At 44.4% G+C, this 22,768-nt stretch overlaps 1 protein-coding gene across 1 annotated transcript in view; it reads left to right on the plus strand.

Moving 5' to 3' along the window:
• Positions 1–22,768, plus strand: part of Fbn1 (fibrillin 1) — a gene marked incomplete at its 5' end in the record, with an annotated part of 220,945 nt that overhangs the window by 123,763 nt on the left and 74,414 nt on the right. The window contains 13 exon segments of the mRNA XM_005376698.2: positions 686–811; positions 2,026–2,148; positions 4,988–5,110; positions 6,713–6,865; positions 10,656–10,709; positions 12,054–12,179; positions 14,281–14,406; positions 14,933–15,052; positions 15,515–15,652; positions 16,441–16,491; positions 17,793–17,918; positions 20,007–20,234; positions 22,640–22,765. Of these exon segments, the coding sequence (XP_005376755.1) occupies positions 686–811; positions 2,026–2,148; positions 4,988–5,110; positions 6,713–6,865; positions 10,656–10,709; positions 12,054–12,179; positions 14,281–14,406; positions 14,933–15,052; positions 15,515–15,652; positions 16,441–16,491; positions 17,793–17,918; positions 20,007–20,234; positions 22,640–22,765 (1,620 nt within the window).

The raw sequence follows: 22,768 nt of genomic DNA on the forward strand, positions 1-22,768 counted from the left end.
TATTGGTTTAACATGACTGCTTCACTGTTCTGATAGAGCTGCCCTTTTAGGAGGCTCCCAAGGAGGATAATAGGGAGGGCAGATGCGATCAGATGTTATATGCATGCATAACATTTTTTTTTAAAAGAAACAGATCAGCCCTTTACATCATGGGTTGAATGATACCAGCCATAGTTCAGTATAAGTCAGTGTCTCCCTTGACTCAGTTAAATAGGAACGTGGTAAAGACTATTCTGTGGACAGAATGGAGATTTAAGAAGTCTTGATAGAAGCTGGGTTAGACTGGATGTGAGTGTGTAGGCTTTTCTCCTGTCCTGTGTGCCTCAGATGCTGACAGCCCTACATGCCACATTCCTGGGTGCCCAGTTTATGTCCCAGAACCTTAGGAAGTAATTGCAACCTGAAGCTAAGGCTATGAGTTAGGAAAAGGCAGGAGAAATAAAGCAGTTGTCAATGTGTTTTTTTTTTTTTTTTTAATTTTGCATGACTAGGCATTGAACCCGGGGCCTTCACACAGAGCTATAGCTTTTTACCTTTTCATTTTGAGACAGAATCTCACTAAGTCACTGAGTTGCCCAGGCTGGGCTTGCACTTTTGATCCTCCTGCCTCAGCCTCCCAGAGTGCCCGAAGACAGTCTTGAGTCCCCTCACTGTGGCTGTTTCTTCTCTCCCCCCTTTGGTGCAGACATTGACGAGTGCCTGCAGAATGGCAGGATCTGTAACAATGGCCGCTGCATCAACACGGATGGCAGCTTCCACTGCGTGTGCAACGCGGGTTTCCATGTCACGCGGGACGGGAAGAACTGCGAAGGTGAGGAGCATGAGGTGCTGGGAGCAAAGCTCAGAGCTCTGTCACACACACTGGTGCGGCGACGCGGCTGGTTCCCTGCATACACCCAGGCCTTTAGTTCACAGCCAGCAGTCAGGCACTGCACTCGGGGGTGCTGTGTGGGAAGAGCTCTGGGGATGATGGACTTCTGTAGCAGAAATCATCACTTCCTGGTTTTATGCATTCAGAATTTGTGTGTGTATTCTCCAGCCCATATATTCTGCAATCCCCTGTAGACCTTTTGTTTATAGTGGCTGCCTAATAATAAAATACTCTGATCCGACCAAGAGTGACCTCTGAGAGCTGAGTTTCTCCGTTGCTCTTGAATTCCTCTCCTCATTGTCAGCTGGGAAGCTTCACTTTCATTCACCCCTGCCAGTTTTCCTACCTGACTGTTATGGATGCGTTTCCATCTCACAGAGCTTTAGTGAAAATGCAGAAGGAGCCTTATCACGTTTCCCGACGTCTTTGAGAAGGACCTTGAGAATCTATTCATATGTTACAAAATTTTCAGAATTATTCTTAGAAACATTTTTGGCAGAATGTTATCTTGGTGATTCCATTCAAAGGCTTAGTGCCAAGATTTGGGGTTGAGGTAGAATCCTGTTTAAAAGAAGGAAGGAAAAAGAGGGAGGGAGGGAGGAAGGGGGCTGATAAGCACTGTGATCTGACCACAGCCTGCGTAAATCTACAAGAGCAAGAGCCTCCCCAGACACCTGTAATATTAGAGAAGATAACATGGCAGTGGTTTTAATGATCAGTCCCCATGATTAAGGGTCCCTAGAGGTTAGCCGGCTCAGCCCTACTCTGTAGTCCAGTCTTGCATTTTAAAATCTAATTTTTTTTCTACCACTATTTTAAGGTTGCTTCAAAGCACATAGAAGCTGTCTTCCGGTTTCCACTTTTTATAGAATCAGGACATAGCCTAGACACATTTATAGTTCATCCGTCTTTGTTGTGATTTATTTCAGCATGCTAGAAATAATATGAATCTGTGAAATAAATAAGCCAGCCAGGTTGTTAAACACGTTTCAGTTTGTAAACACATGGTGTTTGCACACACACCTCATCCCATGTCATATAGTTTGGGTGGAAATTAGCTTTTGGCTATCCTAGATGCAGGCGGGTGTTCATCTAGGTTGGCTTCCCTGGTTTTCGTCCTTGTCTGACCCTGGAAACATGTCCATCCCTTTCAGATATGGACGAGTGCAGCATCAGGAACATGTGCCTGAACGGAATGTGTATCAATGAGGATGGCAGCTTCAAGTGCATCTGCAAACCTGGCTTCCAGCTGGCCTCGGACGGGCGGTACTGCAAAGGTCTCACCTGCTCTTCCTCCTCCCTGCCTTTTCTCAGGGCGTCTCCCACTTTAAAGAGCCTTCACTGTGGCTGGGGAGTCCCCATCACAGCTCGTGCTGAAGTTCAGCCCTCCAGGGTGCTGCAGTGTGTGACCCCAACACTAGTCTTATTTCAGGAAAGGTATTTGGGGCTTCTTCAGAGGAGCCTGAGGAGCTATGACAGCAAACCAAGACGTCGGATGGCCCGTGGTCTTCCATCAGAAGACCTCCATTCAGCTCTTAGGTGGCTGTCTTTCACCACCTCTTACATCTCCACCTGGCCAAAACAGTGTAGACCTTTCTTTGCCGTGATAGTGTCCTCATCAAAGTATCTTCAGAAACAAAATAAATGTCATGGTCAGTGTATTTAGGTTTTATCAAGCTACCTAACAAAAGGGGACACAGGGTGAAGCAGAAGAGAGAAACAAACCAAGAGTCATTGTTGGGCATGGTAGCTTTTGAAATCTTCTTACCACTGTGGGTGCTGAGGCAAAAGTTAGAAAGTTGTATTTGTGCTGTTGAAAATTGGGATTCTGAAAAGAGTCACTGGGGATAAGTTTGCACTTAGTGCCCTGCTGTGTAAGTGGTTACTGTGACTGGGCCCAAGATCTGAGTTGGAACCAGACTTCTCAAAGAACCTTGTACCGCCAATAGTCCAGAAAATCTGCTTTCACATCCTGCACTCAGAACCTCTGTTCATAGTTTCAGATGCAGAGGGAAGCACGGTGTGTTTGGCTATTTAAGGTTGATGCAGGTAAAAGTTCAAGAACAGAGTCACATGGGGCCTCTTCTCTGGGTGTCCCCTAGTAGACAGCTTTGGTGAAGATATTATGGAAGAAAGTAGATGGACAAAGAAGAAAGTAGACAGACAGACAAAACAGACAGATCTCCTTGGCAAGATGCATAGTTTCTCCAGGCTTAAAGGAGCTCCTAGTCTTTGGCTGATCACTTACACTCTCTATGCCCTTTACACCAGTGGCTCTTAATATTGTGCAAATCTTTCTTTGAAGCAAGAGGAAATAGCTGGGATTTTCAAATCTCGAGGAGAAAGATCTCCGGAGTTTTGAGTGCTATGCTAGGTTGGAGCACATACAGGATGATGGGATCAGCACGTGGCAGTATTCTACACCGTCAGACAACATAAAACAGTGTCAGATTGTGCAGATTAAGTGCTGTTCAAGTGAAAAAGAAAGAGGAAGGGAGTGATTGCCTGACTGTTTGGAAGGAGGCTTCCAAACAAAATAGCAGAAGGAAATGTGAAAGCCCCTTTGTGAGCAGGACTTGTGCGAGAACACTCACTCTCTCACCAGTACGTTCCAGTGAGTGCTGAGGGCTGCAGGGATTCGGGTCCACTGGTCAGCCCTGGCATGGCCACTGCAGACTGTTTCACAAGACACTGTGACCTTGAGGGTGAAGCTGGGCTTTATTCGTGGCCAGTGTAGTATCCTATCCATGCATGCGTTATTTCATTCATTTGAAAGTACTGATGATTCTGGTGGTTTGCTCTGACCTTAGCATTCTGGCTTGAGGTAGAGGGAGCTCTATGGCTCTATATTGTTACTTCGCTCTAGTGTACAGAGCACAAATACACTGTCATCCATGTGGTAGCAAGACTAATGGAAAAAAGTTACTCCTTGTATGCTGAATTTCTTCCTTTGTCTCTTTTTATGCCATGGGACAAGATGTTCCCTTGATGCTGAGCACTTAGTTCTGAGCCCACAGAGACGTGACTGTTCAAAGCTGAATCAATAATGCTAATTTAACCTGTATATTTATTAATCCAAGGCCTCTCAGGCCGTGTTCTGAAAGTGTTAGCAGCCTTAAATCCCTCTGTCCCCACTGGGTTACTATGGGTCTCATCTGGAAGAAAATATGACCGAAATAACCAAACTAGTTTTGAGTTCCTGCTTTCAAATATAACTGCTGTTTTAAATACAATCTGTGCACGGAATCTTGGACCATCTGAATGGATATTGTGCCAAACAACACAAGCTTAGTAAAACATGGAGGTGTTTCACTCTCAATTTGGCCTTTTAAGGTCAGAAGAAAGGAAGTAGTCACATACACTAGTTGTATATTGTAAAAGGAGTTGTTATAAAATGACTTATTTGTAGGTGTCCCATGTTTTCCAAAACACGACTTTGGTACCTTTCCTTCTTCTCCCTATTAAGAAAAGGAAATTGCTGCCACTGGCTAGTACGCATTCAATGAAATCTTTTACCAGAGTATATACTGATGATACTTAAGAATGGTTTTTCTTTGCCGAGTTCCAGTTGCTTACAGTACTGTTATTGGTGTAAAGTAGTCATAAAAAATCATCTACCTTGATTTTCTGTTCTTTTTCTTCAGGGCTTTAGCTGTATGCTCTTAATGTTAGACTAAGACAAGGGTAGTACAATAGGGATTAAATGTCAAGAGGAAAAGCTCCCTATTTTATCAAAAATGCAATTTATTATCAGGCTAGATTTCTTGCACAAGTATTACATGATCTGTTGCACAAAATCCTTTGTTTTTTAGCTGTCATTTTCCTTCTTGCTCCAAGTTTGTATGGACCTCTATGATTCTTACTTGGGCTAAAAAAAAATTGGGGGAGGATATTATTGAACTAGGTTTTAATGAAAAAGTAGTAAGCTCAACATCTGCTTTCTCTTCATTTTGTTACTGCTCTTTCAGAGGAACGTGAGAATCCATCTCGGTGAGTTTGTATTGTGATGCTTCAGATCATTTCCCGTCTTACCCATTTTCACGCGTTACAGTGGTGGGCCTGATACGGTCTTACGTAGAAGTCACCTGTTTTTAATAAGTGCCTTTCCCATCACAGACATTAATGAGTGTGAGACCCCCGGCATCTGCATGAACGGGCGCTGCGTGAACACGGACGGCTCCTACAGATGTGAATGCTTCCCTGGGCTCGCCGTGGGCCTGGATGGGCGTGTGTGTGTCGGTAAGCAAAAGGCAGAGCTTGGCTAACACTGGAGAAGTGCCTCTGTTAGTCAGTGAAGCCTCTGTCCTGGAGTAGAGAGCACGGAGTAGATAGCTGCAGAGGATAAGTTCTGTTCCTGCATAAATCAGATATTAATTTAAGGAATAGAAAGATGAGCTGAGACAAAGGAAAAATTAAGGGGTCTCATTTCTCTTTTCCCTTTTTATTCTCTGATATACAGCTATCCCCAGTTTTTTCTGACCTTATTATTCAGTTGCTGTGTTGGTAATGGTCTTTGAAATGTAGGTATATATAGAATCTACCAAAAGGATGTATACACACTTCAGGAGAAGAAAAGTAATAAATCTTGGGAAGCTCATGGCCACCTCTCTGGGCACCCCCTCGTAACTGTAAAGGCTAAAGGAACTTACATCTCATGATATCTCAATAAATTTAGTATTAAAATATTTATACAAGTTTTTCTTTTCCTGGTTTTTTCACAAACCAAGAAACCCAGATAAAAAGGCTAACTTGGGGTTGTTCCAGGGGTTGTTTCAGGGGTTGTTTTTTTTTTTTTTTTTTGCTCAAAATTGCCATTCTTATGTTATGTGTCAAAATATATTGATAGATCTCCAAGTCAGGACCAAATTCAAAAGACTTAGAAACCAGTTCATTGATAAAAATTAAAACTCCTATGGGTCTTCAACCAACACAAAGAGTTTTTGCTAAAAGAGGCAAATAAAACTACCCCTTACTAACAGCTTACAATTTATACATGAGCTAGATCTCCTTGCTTTTCTTGGTATTTAAAAGCTGGTTTGTGAAGAGTATGTGTACATTTTCTCTCTCCCTCACTGCCTCTCTCTCTCCTTCCCACCCTTCCTCTCTCTCTTTCTCTCTCACTGATTCACAGTAAACATTTTAATATAGAATTAAATGTCTAAGGAAAAGGTACAAAGGAAAATATGGTTACTGCAAAAATGCATGTGATAATGGTTTTATGTGGCTCTATAAGAAGTATGAGATCTGTGGAAAAATAGGTATGAATTTCATCAACATTATTTTTTCAAATGGCATACAGCAAACCCTTTGAATTTGGGAAGGACTAGTTGTAGCTAGACATTCCCTCTCCAGTGGTTGAGAGAATGTGGCTTAGTTAACCTACCAGCATCTACAAAGTTATATAATGAACCTTTTACAGATGAAGCTTCCTCCTTTTTGGACAGGACACCTAATTTAGGCATCCGATGATTACATGTTTATTTGGGGACAGACCACATTTCCAATAAAGGCATTATTTGTCATGGTGTGAGGTTCAAGCGTTCGACATGCGTGGAGCGCCGGCTCTGTGCATGCCGGGGGACGTCGAGGATGATTCCCCCACTTCCGGGCCTCAGTTTGGTAAACCATGGTCTCCCGGAAACTGAGTCTGTCTGTTGGTTTCTGCTGCTTGGGAGCTGAATGTGTTCGGTGTTCTGATTTGTAGCTCCCCCCACTGAGCTGTAACAGCAGAGGCGTCCTCTGTGAGTTAGATGGGGGGATACGCGAAGGCAGCGCCACTGTGGCTGGGGGCGGCGCCTCCGTGTGAGGCGAGTGTGGTGACATCTGTGTCTCCCTGTGCAGACACGCACATGCGGAGCACGTGCTACGGGGGCTACAAGCGCGGCCAGTGTGTCAAGCCCCTGTTCGGCGCCGTCACGAAGTCTGAATGCTGCTGCGCCAGCACCGAGTACGCGTTCGGGGAGCCCTGCCAGCCGTGCCCCGCGCAGAACTCAGGTAGGTGGTGTCGCGCCGCGGCCTCCTGCCGCCATCTGCGCATGAGCGGAAGTCGGGGAAAGGGCGCGCAGTGCCTTCTGGGTGCCTCGGGTGCCCTCCTGCGGCCTTGGCGTGTGTCACCCAGCGGGTCGTTGCACAGCGCAGGGCCTCGCTGCACCTCAGTGAGCCTCCTCCTGCCTGTAGGACTCAACGGTGGCTGCTTTTGCGGGCGCTAACTATTAGAGCACAGCACGTACAGCGTAAAAAGCAAACAATTTCGGGACGCCCTCTTTGCAACAGTTTCTCAGAAGTCCATTTGCGAATTTTGTTCCCAACCCCATATGTTGATTTTGGTGTGCTTCTTAAATGGCTTTGTTCAACCTCAAGGAAAAGGCCCTTTGCTCCAGTCGAGGAGCCATGCACAGGGAAAGAGAAGTACCTGGCAAATCAGAACTCTGCCCGCTTCCCAGGCAGCACTATTCTTAGTTATTTGTGCATTTTGCTTGTTTAAGGATTTGAGATGACTTATGTAAATGGGCATAATCCTAAAATAATGTAGTGTGGAAAAAGGATCGTTGGTCTTCTCATTTACAAACTGATTTGCCTTAGAGAATCCAGAGGGTCCTTGCAGTGGTAAATGATTTCTACTGGTAAAGCAGAAATAGTTAATTGAAATTAATACAATAACCTAATATTGAAAACGGAGTTCTAGTGGGTTGACTTACTTCTAAGATCCAGTCAGTTCATTTCTGCCCAAATTAAAAGGAATTAAAGGCTAATGTATAGTTTTAAAGGATTTGTTATTTTTAAAATAACATTTGAACTATCCAGTTAAAAATTAAAATACAAGAAGTTAGAGAAAATTAAAGACAAATCTGTAAAAGAAATAAAGAATGCCAATTTTTTAAAAAAGAAGAAAGTTCTCTTTTGTCTGATCACATTACCCAGTAAGTCATATACAAGGTATCATTTTATATATGATCAACAACCAAGTGCAGGCTTAATATATTTTAATTATATACAAATATCATTCCAGCCAACAAAAATGATTCTGTTTAACTTTACAGTTGTGTATTGTTAATATAATCCTCTTGTATGTTACTTTAACCTTTCACAGTACCTTTCTCACAAACTTTGAGTTCATAAGATAGAGTCGAGTCATGGCCCACACAGTAGAGATGATTTGACCACAGGTTGAGTAACAGAAAGGCCAGGACTTAGGATCCAGGAAATCTAGTGCATATGGTTCTTTGCTTTAACATTTTCCTCTGGACCAAATGCATCTCCAAAGAATGATACACAGGGAAATGATACAGGTTTAGAAAAAGAGAGAGCATAACAGACCTGATTTTAAGCAGTAAAGCTTACAGAGAGTTAAACTTGAGGTCCAGATCCACTAACTTCTGATTTATATTTGGGTGAATTGACACAGAAAAGGTCTGCATATGGAAGTAGTTTTATCTGGTTTGACTTCACCTACCTCTTTTATGGGTGAAAAGTGCCAAATCATGAAAATGTCCAAATGTGAGCTCTCTCTCATTTTAGGAAAGAGGAGGGTTTTAAAAGGTACTGAAAATATCCATGTATTATTTACCTTTCTATTGCTGGGACAAAATGCCTGACATAATCAGCTTAAAGTAGGAAGGATTTATTTTGGCTTAGTTTCAGAGGGTTCAGTCCATGGTGAGCTGGCTCCAAGGTAGAAACATGGTGGTGGAATGGCATGGCAGAAGCAAGCAGCTCACCTCATGGCAGCCAGGAAGCAGAGAGAGAAAGGAATAGAGCCAGGGAAGAAGGGATCAGGGCCCAGATAAAATCTGTAAGGTCATATGATCCCCCCACCCTGACATAGACTGGAAGTGTGCTTGACTTACCTCCTAGGCATCTTTCAAGTGAAGCAAATTGACAGTCAGAATTAGCCACTACGGTGCACAATACCTGTTCTTAGTTGAGTGTGGTGCTACAGCCATGTGACCTCTAAAGAGCATCTTTGTGCTCTGCAAGTCCATCAGGCTGCCTATAAAGCTAATGCTCGCGGGCTATTGGAGGTTACTAACATGGTAGCAAGCCCTCTTACCTCTACTGAGCATAATTCTGGGATGTTTTGTCACATGTCTGCGTGCCTTGAATTAGCACAGTGCAAGAGCACCTACCACTAACTGACTTGTGCATATAGTTACGTGTGAGCGCACAGACTCCATAGAACCACCATTATGAAGGGCACTGAGAGCCCCAGTTTGCGGAATAGCAGACTATCAGGGATAATGTGGCCTTCAGCATTCGGAACCAGGCAGGCTTGAATTCACTATGAAGTCTGGCATAGTGCTGGATTCCGCCCGAATGGAAAACAGTGGCAATAGTAGTTTGCTTTCATCTGAGCCATGCACCAGCTAATCTAAATTACTGGTAAAGGTGTTTATCTTATAAAAGTGGCGTAATTTTTTCTTGTGTTTTTTTGCAGTATTTTATGAGTGTTTTAATTAATTGCTGATGTGGGAGATAAAAAGAACCCTTTTCCCACCCTGTCATGTTCTGCTTTCCAACACTTGGTGCCAGCCACCTTCCCATTTGTCCCTTTTTGGCCCCTTTTAAGATGACTTATAAAGAAAGGATGTTACTGCCTTTCTCAGATTATCATTTGTTAGAATATTCAGGCTCTGAAAGATTGGCCCTTAATTTCATATCTGTGTGACTCATTTGTATCAACTGTGATCAGAAGTGCAATTCTTAGCCAAGCGTGGTGGTGGACACCTATAATCCTAGCACTGGGGAGCTGAGGCAGGAGGATTGCTGTGAATTCAAAGCCAGCCTGAACTCCATAGGGAAATCCTGTCTCAAAAAAAAAAAAAAAAAAAAAAAAAGTGCAGTTCTTGAGCATGCAGAAGTGTGGCTCTGCAGAGGGTTGAGGTGGTCCCTGTAAAAATGCTCATCCTGTCCCTGATATGCTGTTCCCCTTCCACTTCAGCACAGGTGACTTCCCGTGACCACATACTGTGCTGTGGGAAACTGTAGGCGACCAAGGAGCTGCATTAGTTTATTTTCCTTGGATAAAGTTACAATTCCAGTTAGTTGTCCACTTTTATCATTCACGAATACATTTATCTCAATGTCATTGGAATCGCATGCAAAACATTGTACAATTTTAAGAAACAGAAACCTGTTGCCCTGTAGGTTGGGGAAGGTGCTCTGTATATCTGAATCTCTTCAGAAAGATCTCAGTTTTAAAGTTAACCAACACTTTACCTGCGGATTTCTCATGGATAACCAGGCCAGTGTCCTCCTAAACGATAGCTTTTAATAATACATTTCGATGCACAAGTCGATGCCTTGTTGCTCCCGTGGAGGGTGGGCTAAAGACGTTGCAGAGAGAAAGGAGAACCTGTTAAGAAGCTGATGGTACTGAAATAGCAGCTCGCACCGAGCAACAAAAGTATTCCCAAGATGGTGGGAGAACGTTTTATGAACAGTTAAGAAACCACATTTTTACAGGCACATTTCTCTGTAAGTGTAAAGTGTTCCCTGGTGAACAAAATCAAGCTATAGGAAAAATACCGTTTCTGAAAGTGCTTTGCAGAAGGAATTGCTAGAACTTGTCCCGGTGCCTTCAAAGTCGCTTCCCTCTGTGGCTCAGAGCCCTGCAAACGAGAGGCTGGGGTCAAACATTCCCCTCGTCCCCCGCCTCCTTTCCATTACCACTTTTATTTCTGTTCTGCACTCTTCGTCTTTGAAGGAAATGATGTGTGCAGAGCTCGGGGCGGGATTGACCTGCTCTGCCAAGAAGCGGACCAGTGACTCTCTGTGTTTATTGCAGCGGAGTACCAGGCGCTGTGCAGCAGTGGGCCAGGAATGACGTCGGCGGGCACGGGTAAGGGGCCTTCGGCATGTGCCTGGCAGCACCAGGCCTTCCTGGGCTTTCCACGTAGTCCCCTGACACCAGTCTGCCCTAATCCTCCTCTGGCCATCACTGTGTGCTGTATCTCATGCAGGCCTAAAGTGCCTATCGCGGAGCCCCTGTGGCCCCATGGGTCCTGAGGTTGCTGGGTGTGCATATGGGGCTTGATTGTGGAGCGGCTGGAGCTCTCCAAGGGTGCTCATGGGACCCTGTGGAAGGGACACAATGACTGTGACGGCTGTGGCTGCCCCTTCTTGAAAAGGGCGTCCTGGGCCTCCTGTGGATTTTCCACTACACTTCGGGATTATGGACTGCTTGAACCGTTACCCCTCTACATCCTCAGAGATGTTTTTAACTCTGCGTGGCTTGGTCTTCATAAGATGGCACTAGGGAGTCACCTTATATTTTGTAACAAGCAGTGAAGAGAAGCGACTGAGTTGGAAGAGGAAACAATATCTGTGTAGGAGCTAGAACTAGGGGAATATTAGAGCCATAGAAAATTAAATTAACATTCATGGTCCCTCCAGCAGGATTGCTTTCACCATCATCGGTGGGTGAAGATGGAGAGGTGTTTGAAGGATGAAGGAGGATAGATAAAGAAAGGCATACTGAACAGTTAGTGGAATAACCAAGGCATGAAGTGGGATTGGAGAAGAAGAAAGAGTGAGCGCTGAGTTATAGAAGAGTCAGGCACCACCGGTCTCTGATTGTCACTGCACCCTCCGGGCTGCCAGAGAGCTGCTCAATCTGAGGGAGCCCAGAAGAGGGGGACCTAGCGTTCCAAGGGTGAAAGTAGAGACTTTTTTTGGAGCTGGCTTTTGACCCATGAGGAAACTGAGAAGCTTGGGGCAAATAACAAAAGGTTCATGTTTTACCTTAATCGTGAGGAGGTTGTAGAACCTACAAAAGTCCGTGCCATGGCCTGACTTTGCCACCTTGTTTTAGGGTGTTCAGAGGGGTGGTGGTGTGGAAGGCAGATTGAAATGGAGGGGGCCAGGAGTAGAGATTTGAGCTCTGTGGTTGGATCCACTTTTCCATCTTGGTGCTTGGTCCCAGCACATCTCCTTCAGCTTGGTTCGGGTGGGAAGTCCTTTCATTCCAGCTCAAATGCCACATTCTTCTCAGGGATTGAGGGGGGGAGATTTGATTGAGAACCTGTCTTACAGTGAAAAGGGGGATCAAGCTTTCTCTTCCACGTGAAACATCTTTCCCCTCCATAAGCCCTAAGATCATTACAATTATTGTACTGTTATTTTTTAACAGTTCATTTGATGTTTATTTTAGAATGTCACTGACTTAAACTTTTTGGTGGTGCAGATATAAACGAATGTGCATTAGATCCTGACATTTGCCCAAATGGAATTTGTGAAAATCTCCGTGGGAGCTACAAATGTATATGCAATTCAGGCTATGAAGTGGACATAACTGGGAAAAACTGTGTCGGTAAGAAGTTGCACCTGTTCACTGAGACAGTTCATGTGTAATTCATTCTTCTTTTGTTGCTTGGGGGAAAATGCTCTTGGGTAGCTTAGAGGATTCAGCAAGTGAATGCCTTTACACTTTGGATGTCCACATGTCTTATTAAAAACTTAAAAACCTAGACAGCTCATGAGCAGCCACGTTTCAAAATCACTTCTTCAATGTGGAAAGTGCAAAGATCTGCCCTTCTTGTGTGGCTACAAAGTCTTCCCTATTTTTACAGAGAAATGGTTTTCCTCCCAACCACTTACTCTATTTAATTAGAGAAAACAGTTTATTTTCAGTCATAACGACTCTCATGTTTAACAAGCACGATTTTTGATGGTGTAGCAATCTTCCATGAAGATACCAGCCAGTAACTAACTAGATCATGGGGTTGGGAAGGAAAAGGTCAACATAGGTCATTATTTCTTCTTCAGCATTCTGCAATGACTTTGACCAGTGTTTCTGAAATGCATAGTCCAAGGGCTAGGGATATAGCTCAGCAGCACAAGCTCCTGCCTGGCAAGCACAAGGTCCTGAGTTCGATTCCCAGAACCAAAAAAAAACCCCAGACAAACAAAAAACAATATGAAATGCATAGTTCGTTCTGTAGTGTGGTGACATCTACCACAGGTTTCCTGGAACTGGGCTTCCAAAACCGAGGCAGCCGTCCACGGGGGACTATGTTAGGATGTGCCAAGATGAAAATGTGACACTGTGTGTTGTTTGGATTCGGAGGCCAAACACACTTTGCATTTAAGAAAATACGCCTTTATGAAAGAAGATGAAAGCTGAAATACTTTAAGATAAACTAGAAGACTTCAAATTTATTTCTTCCTTTCTAGGAGCCATTTAGGGCTTTGGAGTTAGGAGCCATCTATTTTCTGCCATTGGCGGTAGTATTGTAGAAGCAGTGTTTGAAAGGCACTGGTCTGAGGAGTTGGTATCTTTGGAGCATGTAATTATTCAGAGATGTTGCAGATTGAGCAAAACAACAAAGTCCTTTTAATTCTTTCACAACAGTGCAAACGATAGCAGCTACCAACTACCTCCTGAGTGCTAGGCCTAGCTGTACTATCAGACACCAGAGTCACCATGTGTTGTGACCCAGGAGAAGAAAGCTCTTGTCTGCCTATGACCCCGGGCCTCAGTCTATTGTATGCTTCATGTCCCTGAACCGTCTGAAGCCCCCTGGTTCTTGGGACCCCTAGATTTGTTTTGACAGGATTCTCAGCATGCGGTGTGCTCAGGTGATAATATAACTTCGGACTTAATGTCCCCGTGTTGTAAGTACTTTATAAATGCGCTGCAGATTTCAGTGGCTTTAATGTGTTCACTGTGCAGTTCTCCAGGCTAAATTTGTGTCTCCTTCTGTCTGGGCTCCTAACTTGTGCGGTGATGATCTAATCAGACTCGCAATGTGTAAAGCATTCCCTATGAATGTCTGGCCTCTTTTGTAGATTGTGTGATGTAACTGAGCTCAGAAAGATATAACAGACTGCATGCTTTCTATATTTCCTAAGTTATCTAGGTAATTCACCTTAAATTTGGATTTTTTTTCAGACAGGCGTATTATTCAGCTGAAAGCAGGTTTTCCTCAGCTCCCTGAATCGCAAGCTACATTCCCCATAATGATTATAAATTCTGTACATTGCTTCCTATTTTAGAAACATAACTGGAGACAATTTATTTTATCCTGGAACTAACACATACCGAAGATGGACCACCTTTCTACATATTTATTTAGTTCTTCAGTCAAAGTGATCCTTCTAGTTCTGACACAGTTATACAAAGTAAAAGTTAAAGATTTTCAGGAAACCCGGGTTTTCTTCCTGCTAAAGGAGCCATGAATGAAATACTGCCAGCTAGCTTAAGACTTTGTAGCTCACTATTTGGGATAACTAGGTGAAACTCCTGTTTTTTTAAAATGGAGTAACTTAGGCAAAAGCCAATGAAACAAGAGTTTGGCTTCTTTAAGGGAATGAATCATACCATGTGACCTTGAAGACCTAACCTAAAAGCTCAGAGAAGTTGTATGCAAGGAACTGGATCTTTCAAATACTTGCTTTCATTGTCTTTGCAGATATTAATGAATGTGTGCTGAATAGCCTACTTTGTGACAACGGACAGTGTAGAAACACTCCTGGAAGTTTCGTCTGTACGTGCCCCAAGGGATTTATATACAAACCGGACCTAAAAACCTGTGAAGGTAAACCACACTTTTATTCCAGTCCATGTAATGTGCCCTTTGCTATCTTTTGAGATGCCATTAGAAAACCATGCAAATAACTTATAATAGTCACTCCTAATTTAGACCATTATCTCAAATTAATTGAAACTTTGTGGTTCTTAATGGTTCTTGGAAAGCCGCTAATGGTGCTTACCTGTGTTTAGTATTTTATTTGCCATTTAAGCGCCATTTAAAAGTACTCACTTTGCATTTGCCTTCAAGGACATTTCATTTTCTCCACAGGATAGATCAAGAAAATACTGTGTATGTGCTACTGGAATTCAGAATGGGGGAATCACTCACATAGTCACTCCAGATTTTCCAAATAAGGATATTCAGCCAAGTACCAGATTCTGTGTTAGAGCTGTGCTCTATTTGGGCATTGCATGTTCCTAGAAGAACAGCGTGCCCCAGCTTTCCTATCCAATGGAGAATATACGGTAGCAATTGAGGCCAGAGTACGAGACTAGCTTTTAGCAGTAATGTAGACCTGTTTTTGTTTCAGATATTGACGAATGTGAATCAAGTCCTTGCATTAATGGTGTCTGCCGGAACAGCCCCGGCTCTTTTATCTGTGAATGTTCTCCCGAAAGTACTTTGGATCCAACAAAAACCATCTGCATAGGTATTTGTCTTTCTAGGAATGAGTTTTCTATGTTTATCAGTGCTGCTGCACTCAATGTCAGCTTTTATGGCAGCTTAAGTACGGGTGCAAAATTAAAAATGACATTTATGTCTTGTTTCATAATGGTATTCCTGCTGTAATTCAAATATGTGTGTTTGAATTCTTCAGATTTTTATTTTTATCGGTACGTGTTTGCAGCACAGAACGATTACATTCATTGTGGGGAGTTGTTGCATGCTCATAATACATCTTACATCTCCTCCTCCTCGCCCTCCTCCTTCTTTCCATTGCTTGGTCCCCTTCCCATTTGCGAAAGATCTGTCTCCCTGTTTGCTATTATTTATCTTTTATTTTGTTCTTTAATTATTCATGCCTGGGGTATCTCCTGCAGTATTTACGCTTGCGTCTGATTTTTGCTGCAGATCACGTGAAGTATCTGTTAACTGTCCCTCCCCTCTGCAGAAACCATCAAGGGTACATGCTGGCAGACGGTCATCGACGGGCGCTGTGAGATCAACATCAACGGGGCCACCTTGAAGTCCCAGTGCTGCTCGTCGCTCGGTGCGGCCTGGGGCAGCCCCTGCACCATCTGCCAAGTTGGTAAGCAGTCACGTGCTGTGGCCCCCGTGCGATCCCGTGGATAGCTTTGGCTCAGAATGGAAAGCCCAGTACAAATTTGCATAGGAATTTTGACAGATTCAACTGTGCTGGCCTCAAAGAAACACATTCCTGAGGAAGGAATCGCAGAAACACCGAGGACACTGATGAGATGTGATTCGGTGAATTTTTTCTTTTCTGTCACCATAGGGGACTGGGCCTGATTGCATTGCTTCTCCGGGGCTCCAGTTCTTGTTGGTCTTCATGGGAACCTCATGGTTAGGGCTTTTGAGTTTTTTACAGGTTCAAATGTATTTCCAAGAAAGGTAACGGATGTGAAGGTGAGGGTTTCTGGTGAACCTCTAAATCTGCTGGGAAGCTGAGGCTCGAGAGCCTTTCTCATGTCTGCTGATCCACTGCTTGAGATCTCCAGACTCTGAGCTGCGTATTTCTTGCTCATTTTAGAGTAATCCTGTAGTGTGATTCCTATCTCCAGGCTCATAGCAAGAAAGAAATCTATGGTCAGCATCTTTCTGAACTGTCACCTCAGCATGCTGTAACCTTTCGTCTTTTGAGGCATCTTGGAGGAACTGAGTTTTATGGAGGAGATGTCTGCTTGTTATTCGCCCTCACCTCTGCAGTCTCAGAAACACTTTGTCACCTCAGACTTACTCCTGACAGACAGAAAAATCCAGCTCCCGTTCCAGGACCTCGTTTGTGTTTCTTATAATATGCCATCACTACCTGTCTTGGTATCACACCACTACCTGTCTTGCATTTTTTCCCCACAGATCCCATATGTGGTAAAGGGTACTCAAGAATTAAAGGAACACAATGCGAAGGTATCTCGGATTATTCCTAACCATCCGACTTGGTGTGCGTGAAGAACGACTGCATTAATCTGGGTGGGGGAAGAGATCGTGTGACCTTACAGTGAGGCGCAGGCAGCAGAGCAGAGCTAACCGAGCGCTGCAGAATAGAACAGATGGGAATTTCACAAGCATCTGTGGTGCTTTGGCCAGCATCGGGTCACTCTGGCCAAAAGACAGGGCGGCTGAAAAAGTTTTAGGCCGACCATGGTTGAGAGTGGCTGCGCTCTCAAAATGTTATCAAGGAAGAAAAAACAGGAAGCTTTTGATCAGACTGTAAAATTTGCATTTTTCTGAGTTTGTCTTGGAATTTTTGTTTGTTTGTTTCACGATCACAGATGATTTTGAAGGATGTACGCTTTTGCCCCTTTCTAAAAGTCTATGTGGACTCCTGTCTGCTGTGATTCTTTTCTCACAGAGTTCCAGAAAGATGTAGGTCATAGTGACTAACGCAACCTGACATGACACAGCAGCTGACATATTTTAAGAACAGCAATTAGTCCCATATGTGGGACGAAATGAAGATTTTTCCCTGTTAAAACAAAGAACACTACCACCCCCACCCAAGGTCTTGCTTTCCAAAGGATGACTGCATCCTTTGGCTTTTCTTGGTCCCAGCCCTCTGTTACTAACTTATCTGAGCTCAGCAGCACATTTTGGTTTACAAGGGGTCAGAATAACAGCCACAAAACAATAAAACCAAAAAGGTAAATTCCACACCTCCTCATGTATCTCCACTGTAAGGAAAGATTTAGAAAGGTTTTTTTCAACATTCCTCGTTTGAAATTATGTTATTTCTTCAAAATAGAGTCTGTGTGTGTGTGTGTGTGTGTGTGTGTGTGTGTTTTAACTAATGTTCTGCCTTTTTGTCACTGGCAAGTGCTGTAAGTGCCTTTCTTTGGATTAACTTGATGAAGAGTATTTCCCCAAAGTCCAGCAAATATACTGCTTTCTAGTAAGCAAACTGGGAAGGGTGAGCATAGTTGAAAGGGACTGAATGATGGCGTGGGGACACACACAAGCACAGTTTGGCTGTCCTTGTCCCAAGCCGGGGCCACCTTGCTGCTGACAGAACAGCCTGAGATCATTGCTAAGCAAAAACCAGCTCTTCTGATGCACCAGAAATTCTCCATGAACGATTTGGAGATAAACTAGTTTTGTGAATTTAGGTTCAAAATGGCTCTTAGTATTATGAGAATAATTATGAGTCTGTGAGTGGAATAAGGTAAAATTATTTTATGCAGATATATTAACTTCGTGTGTAAAAATTTTAGATATAGATGAATGTGAAGTGTTCCCAGGAGTGTGCAAAAACGGCCAGTGTGTCAACACCAGAGGATCGTTCAAGTGCCAGTGCCCCAACGGGATGACCTTGGATGCCACAGGAAGGATTTGCCTTGGTAAATACTGAGCTCATTATTTTTCTAATAATCCCTTCTTGAAGATCATTAAAACCTTGGCTAACAAAGCACAGTGACACATTTGCTTCTGTGTACAGACCCACGCTCTCAAACCCCGCCTGTGAGATAGGACTCAGCGTGGTTTCCCTGACAAATCGCCTCCTTAACTCAAGCTCTGTGCATGTTAGCGCGGAGAAGCTTGAGTCCTCTTTTATTATGTAACTATTTTGTAAATCACAGTGAGGATTTCAGCACCCTTAGAGCTGCCCCCATAATCCACAAGCTATAGGGTACGAGGTGGGTGGTGGAGAGAACCGTGTGTGTGTGTGTGTGTGTGTGTGTATGTGTGTGTGTGTGTGTGTGTGTAGTAAGAAACTGCAGCATGGATCGCCTATTGGCCGGGAGACCAACACTTGTGGGAGAAAGACAGGTGTTGTGGGAAGCCCCTGCCAGTGTCAGGATCCAAGAAGCCGCTGCCCTGCAGAGTACACATGAGGACACCAAAGCTATTGTTGCTGCCAGATGGGTGGGATTCTCCTTGCCAACTGCTAGAGTCCAAATGGGCCCCTCAAGCCCAATAAACCCATCAATGACATAAACACATCGTTGTTTTAGGATACAGAACCTAAAACACCACATTCGTAGCAGTCTGCCCTGTTGGGAATGAGTTTGAGATCCCACCACAGTTCTTTTGGCATCTGGAAGAGTTTACTGGTCACTTGGTTTTTGTGGTGTTACTACCGTGGCTCTGGACTGCTGGGAGTGGTCCAGTGGGTCGCTGGCTTCCTACTCTGAGTCTGGAAATGATGCCGGTCTTGGCTATACATTGATAGTGAAGACCACTGTGGCTGGTGAGGAGGTGCTGGGGTGCAACTGAGGGATTTTTATCTTTATAGATTATAGCTAAGCAATCTTTAGATGTGGATTTCTAGGTACAAGCTGTGTAGAATCAAAGGGGCAGTTCAGAGGCTGGAGTCTGAGGATGTCAGTTAACCCCACTCTGAGCTCAGTGTCTTTGGTTAGCAGGAATTGGCAGTTGATGTAAACCTTCCTCTAGGTTCTTCAGTGGATGATGCTTCGGTATATAACACAGGGATTCTTTTTAACTTGCTCATCGTAGTGCAGGCAACTCAGTGTCGAGTTACTCAGGGACTCCAGCAGCTTTGTAACATGAGAGGCAGCTCAGACTCTTAGGCAAATGTGCAGTGTCACACTGTGAAGGAAGACGTCTGACACTTTCATTAGAATTCACAGTTTTCAGACACATGCTTCTTTTGAGCCCCACAGCACCTCCTAAGAGACGGAGGCAGCATCACTTAACAGATGTGGAAATTTGGGTTCAGGGTAATGATTTGTCTAAGGCAAACACCTTAGTTGCAGGGCGGTTCCCAAATCCAGATCTTCGGGCTTCTGGTCTGTTAGTCTTTCTACTCTTCCCCACCATCCCATCATTTGGGGGTTAGGGTTAGAAGTGCTGCATGTGTGTCCTGAAAGATGGGCACGTGCATGTGTACACACACACACACAAACGCTGAGGTGAAACGAACGTTGGAGAAGAGCAAATGGCTGTCCTTCACTATGTCCCCTTCGTTCTGAAGCAGAGCAGTCCTTACTCCCGAGTCCAGCAGTCCGTTTCTCCAGTAAGGAAGTGGCTTGAGGACGAGGGGATTGGGCTGCCTCGGACATCTTCCGACAATGAAGAGCACATTTTCCTTTTCCCTGGAGAAGAGGTGCCAACCCCCCGGCATACGGGCACTAGCGGTAGGCCTCTCCCCAGGGAGACAGCACCTTCCACAGGAGCACTGTGGGAGTCTCAGAACATGCTCCCTATGTAGCATGAGTGGAAAATATCTGGAGTTGAAAGGGGGCTTTTCACAAATAAGAGGTCTAAACACGGGCTGATATAGAGAAGAGAGTCTTTCTTAGGCAAGAAAACCAGTACCACCACACACCTTGGTATTCTTTGGAAGAAAGACATTCATTCCAGTCAACAAGAGTATAGTAAATTAGTACGCGTGTTGTGCGGTGCCTAACAAATGTTGCCGGGTTGTCTGGGACCATGAGGACAGTGTCTGCTCCCTCCGACAGATATCCGCCTGGAGACCTGCTTCCTGACGTACGAGGATGAGGAGTGCACTCTCCCCATTGCGGGCCGCCATCGCATGGACGCCTGTTGCTGCTCCGTCGGGGCAGCCTGGGGCACGGAGGAGTGTGAGGAGTGTCCTGTGAGGAACACACCCGAGTATGAGGAGCTCTGCCCCAGAGGCCCTGGATTCGCCACCAAAGATATCACAAATGGAAAACCTTTCTTCAAAGGTACAGGGTTTGCGTGGTTGCTTTGTAGGCCATCCGGAATCCTTTCCCAGAGCCACGGTTCTGCTAACAGACTTAGGATGACTGGCATTGGTGTAGTCACCCCTTGCTCATCTTGGTCTGGCTTACTAGCTCTGAGTTACATTACAGCCTGCACACACGCACCACACGCACACATACACACACACCACACTTACACACTTCTCTCTGGGCTTCCTGAGGACTCTGCTTTTCCCTCTCCTTTCAAGATGTCAGCTACTCAGAGTCCTTGACTTCATTAAGTGGTGAAATCAGTCTTCATACTGTGATCCCCCAGTGCTGGGGTTGAGTCTCATGGTAATGAAGAGGGAAACGGTGCACGAGGGGGCGAGGGTGCAAGCAGATTGACTTACAAGGTATTGAAGATGAGGAAGGAAAGGATATAAAGGTAAGGAAAGAAAGCCCCCGCTGCCGGGATGGGTCCTGAGCAGTGTACATACGAGGGCCCTTTGTCCAGGAGTATTTAAGGGGTTTAGAAGGGCGCCTGGGCCATTGCACAAGCGGTATGCTCTCTACCCCATGGGAGGCTCCGTGCTTTGTAGGGTCCAGTCCGTGCACTGTCACACAGGGCCGTGCAGGGTGCCGCTGAGCCAGGTTCTACCTGATCACTGTGGAGAGGTCTCAGGCAGCCAGAGGACACCTGGCAGACGTTTGTGTAACATCCCTGGAGGGTAGTGACTCAGCAGACTCCATTTCGGGCTTCTGGACTCCATTTTGGGGCCACTGTCCTTACCGCCTAATAGAATCCTAACTCCTGCCTCACTCACCCCTGTCACCTGAGCAGAAATAAATAAAAGGAAACCTGCCTGGTTGGTGCTTGGTTCTGTACTGGCTAGATTGCTGCCTGGCTGTCATTGCCACATGCCTGAGAGTAGAGAAGAGAGGGTCCTCTTCCTGCGCAGCCAGCCGACTGCTGTTCTGTAGTGGATGCTCCGTGATGAGGGTGTTGCGGTGTTATTCTAGTTTGGTATGCCAGAATTAAAATCCGTGTCAGAAATGACAGGGTGTAGATTTAATCTAATTCTGAAAAATGTTTGCACCGGCCTTGTGGATTTCAATATGTGGGAAGAAGAGAATGAGCTACACAGAGTCCTTGGAACGCAGGGGACCTCGCTGCTGCTCTGAGGGTGGCCTTTGTGTTGGGTGCAGTCGAGGCCCCATCTCGTGCCTTGGGCTTTGAAAGTCTGGGCTGAGTTACTACATCCTAGTTACTGTGCATGATTTATACTATATATAAATCAACTCAGAAAAATGAGACATCGGTGCATAAATGCCACTTAAAGATTATTATATAAAAAAGTATAGAAGACTTCTTCATGGTCTTCATCTTCATCTTCTTCTTCTCTATCTTTCTTCTTCTTCTTAAGCCCTGGGAATTAAAATTGTTCCATCTGCAGAGACAGTTTTTAAGTGGCCCTGTTAGATGTCTCTTTTTAAAATCTTTTCTATCTGTAATATACAGATTTTATTATAATTATTAGCACTTATTAAAATTAAAATATCTCTTAAACAAATTCAAAAAACTCTTCATTAGGCCCGATATAGTAGGACAGGCCTGTGATACTGGTATTCAGGAGGCTGAGGCAGGAGGATTGCCATTTATTTAAGGCCACCCTGAATTACAACCCTGAGACTCTGTCTCAAAACAAAAGCTTTTATTGGTTAAACTTTAATGGTGTATAATATTTAGAAGAAAAACTTTATACAAAGTACCTGCAAACAATTCAAATTATAAATGACATCTTTGAAATTCCTGTAAGAATTTAAAAATATATCCAAGAAAGCACCAGAGAGTATTGCATGAATACCACATTCTGCTACCCATTCAGTTGGTTGTGATGGGACAGTGTATTCTAGTTGCCCTCTGTGTGCTTGAAGTATAATAGACATTTGTGTCTGGAATAGTTAACACCTTCATTTGTATGTATCAGGCAGTGTGCAGGGCTCTGGAGGTCCAAATATATGTGTATAACTTCTGGTGTTTGTTTTGTTTTGTTTTGTTTTGTTTTTTGCCCAGGGCCTTCATACTGCGCTACATTCCCAGCCCTTTTAAATTCTTATTTTGAGGCAGGGTCTTGCTAAATTGCTTAGTTCAGACTCAAACTTGCAGTCCTCCTGCTTCAGCCTCCTAGAGGGCTGGGATTATAGGTGTGCACCATTCTTTTCTAACACTGCTTCTTAAAATTGAGACATTGAAAAAGCTAGAGATGTTTCCAAGTCCTGCCTTAGGGGTCCATCACACAATTCTTCGAAACAAGTCTTGCCAAGACCTTAACTCAGGGCCTACCATCCTTCTGGTCGACCCATCAGGCACAGAGACACCCAGTGGTCACTCACCCTCCTGTCCCTGTGTTGTATTTCCCGTGCAGACATCAACGAGTGCAAGATGATCCCGAGCCTCTGCACCCACGGCAAGTGCCGCAACACCATCGGCAGCTTCAAGTGCAGGTGCGACAGTGGCTTCGCTCTTGATTCTGAAGAGAGGAACTGCACAGGTT

Source organism: Chinchilla lanigera, unplaced genomic scaffold (assembly GCF_000276665.1).
Source record: "Chinchilla lanigera isolate Chin_1 unplaced genomic scaffold, ChiLan1.0 scaffold00008, whole genome shotgun sequence".
NCBI lineage: Eukaryota > Metazoa > Chordata > Mammalia > Rodentia > Chinchillidae > Chinchilla > Chinchilla lanigera.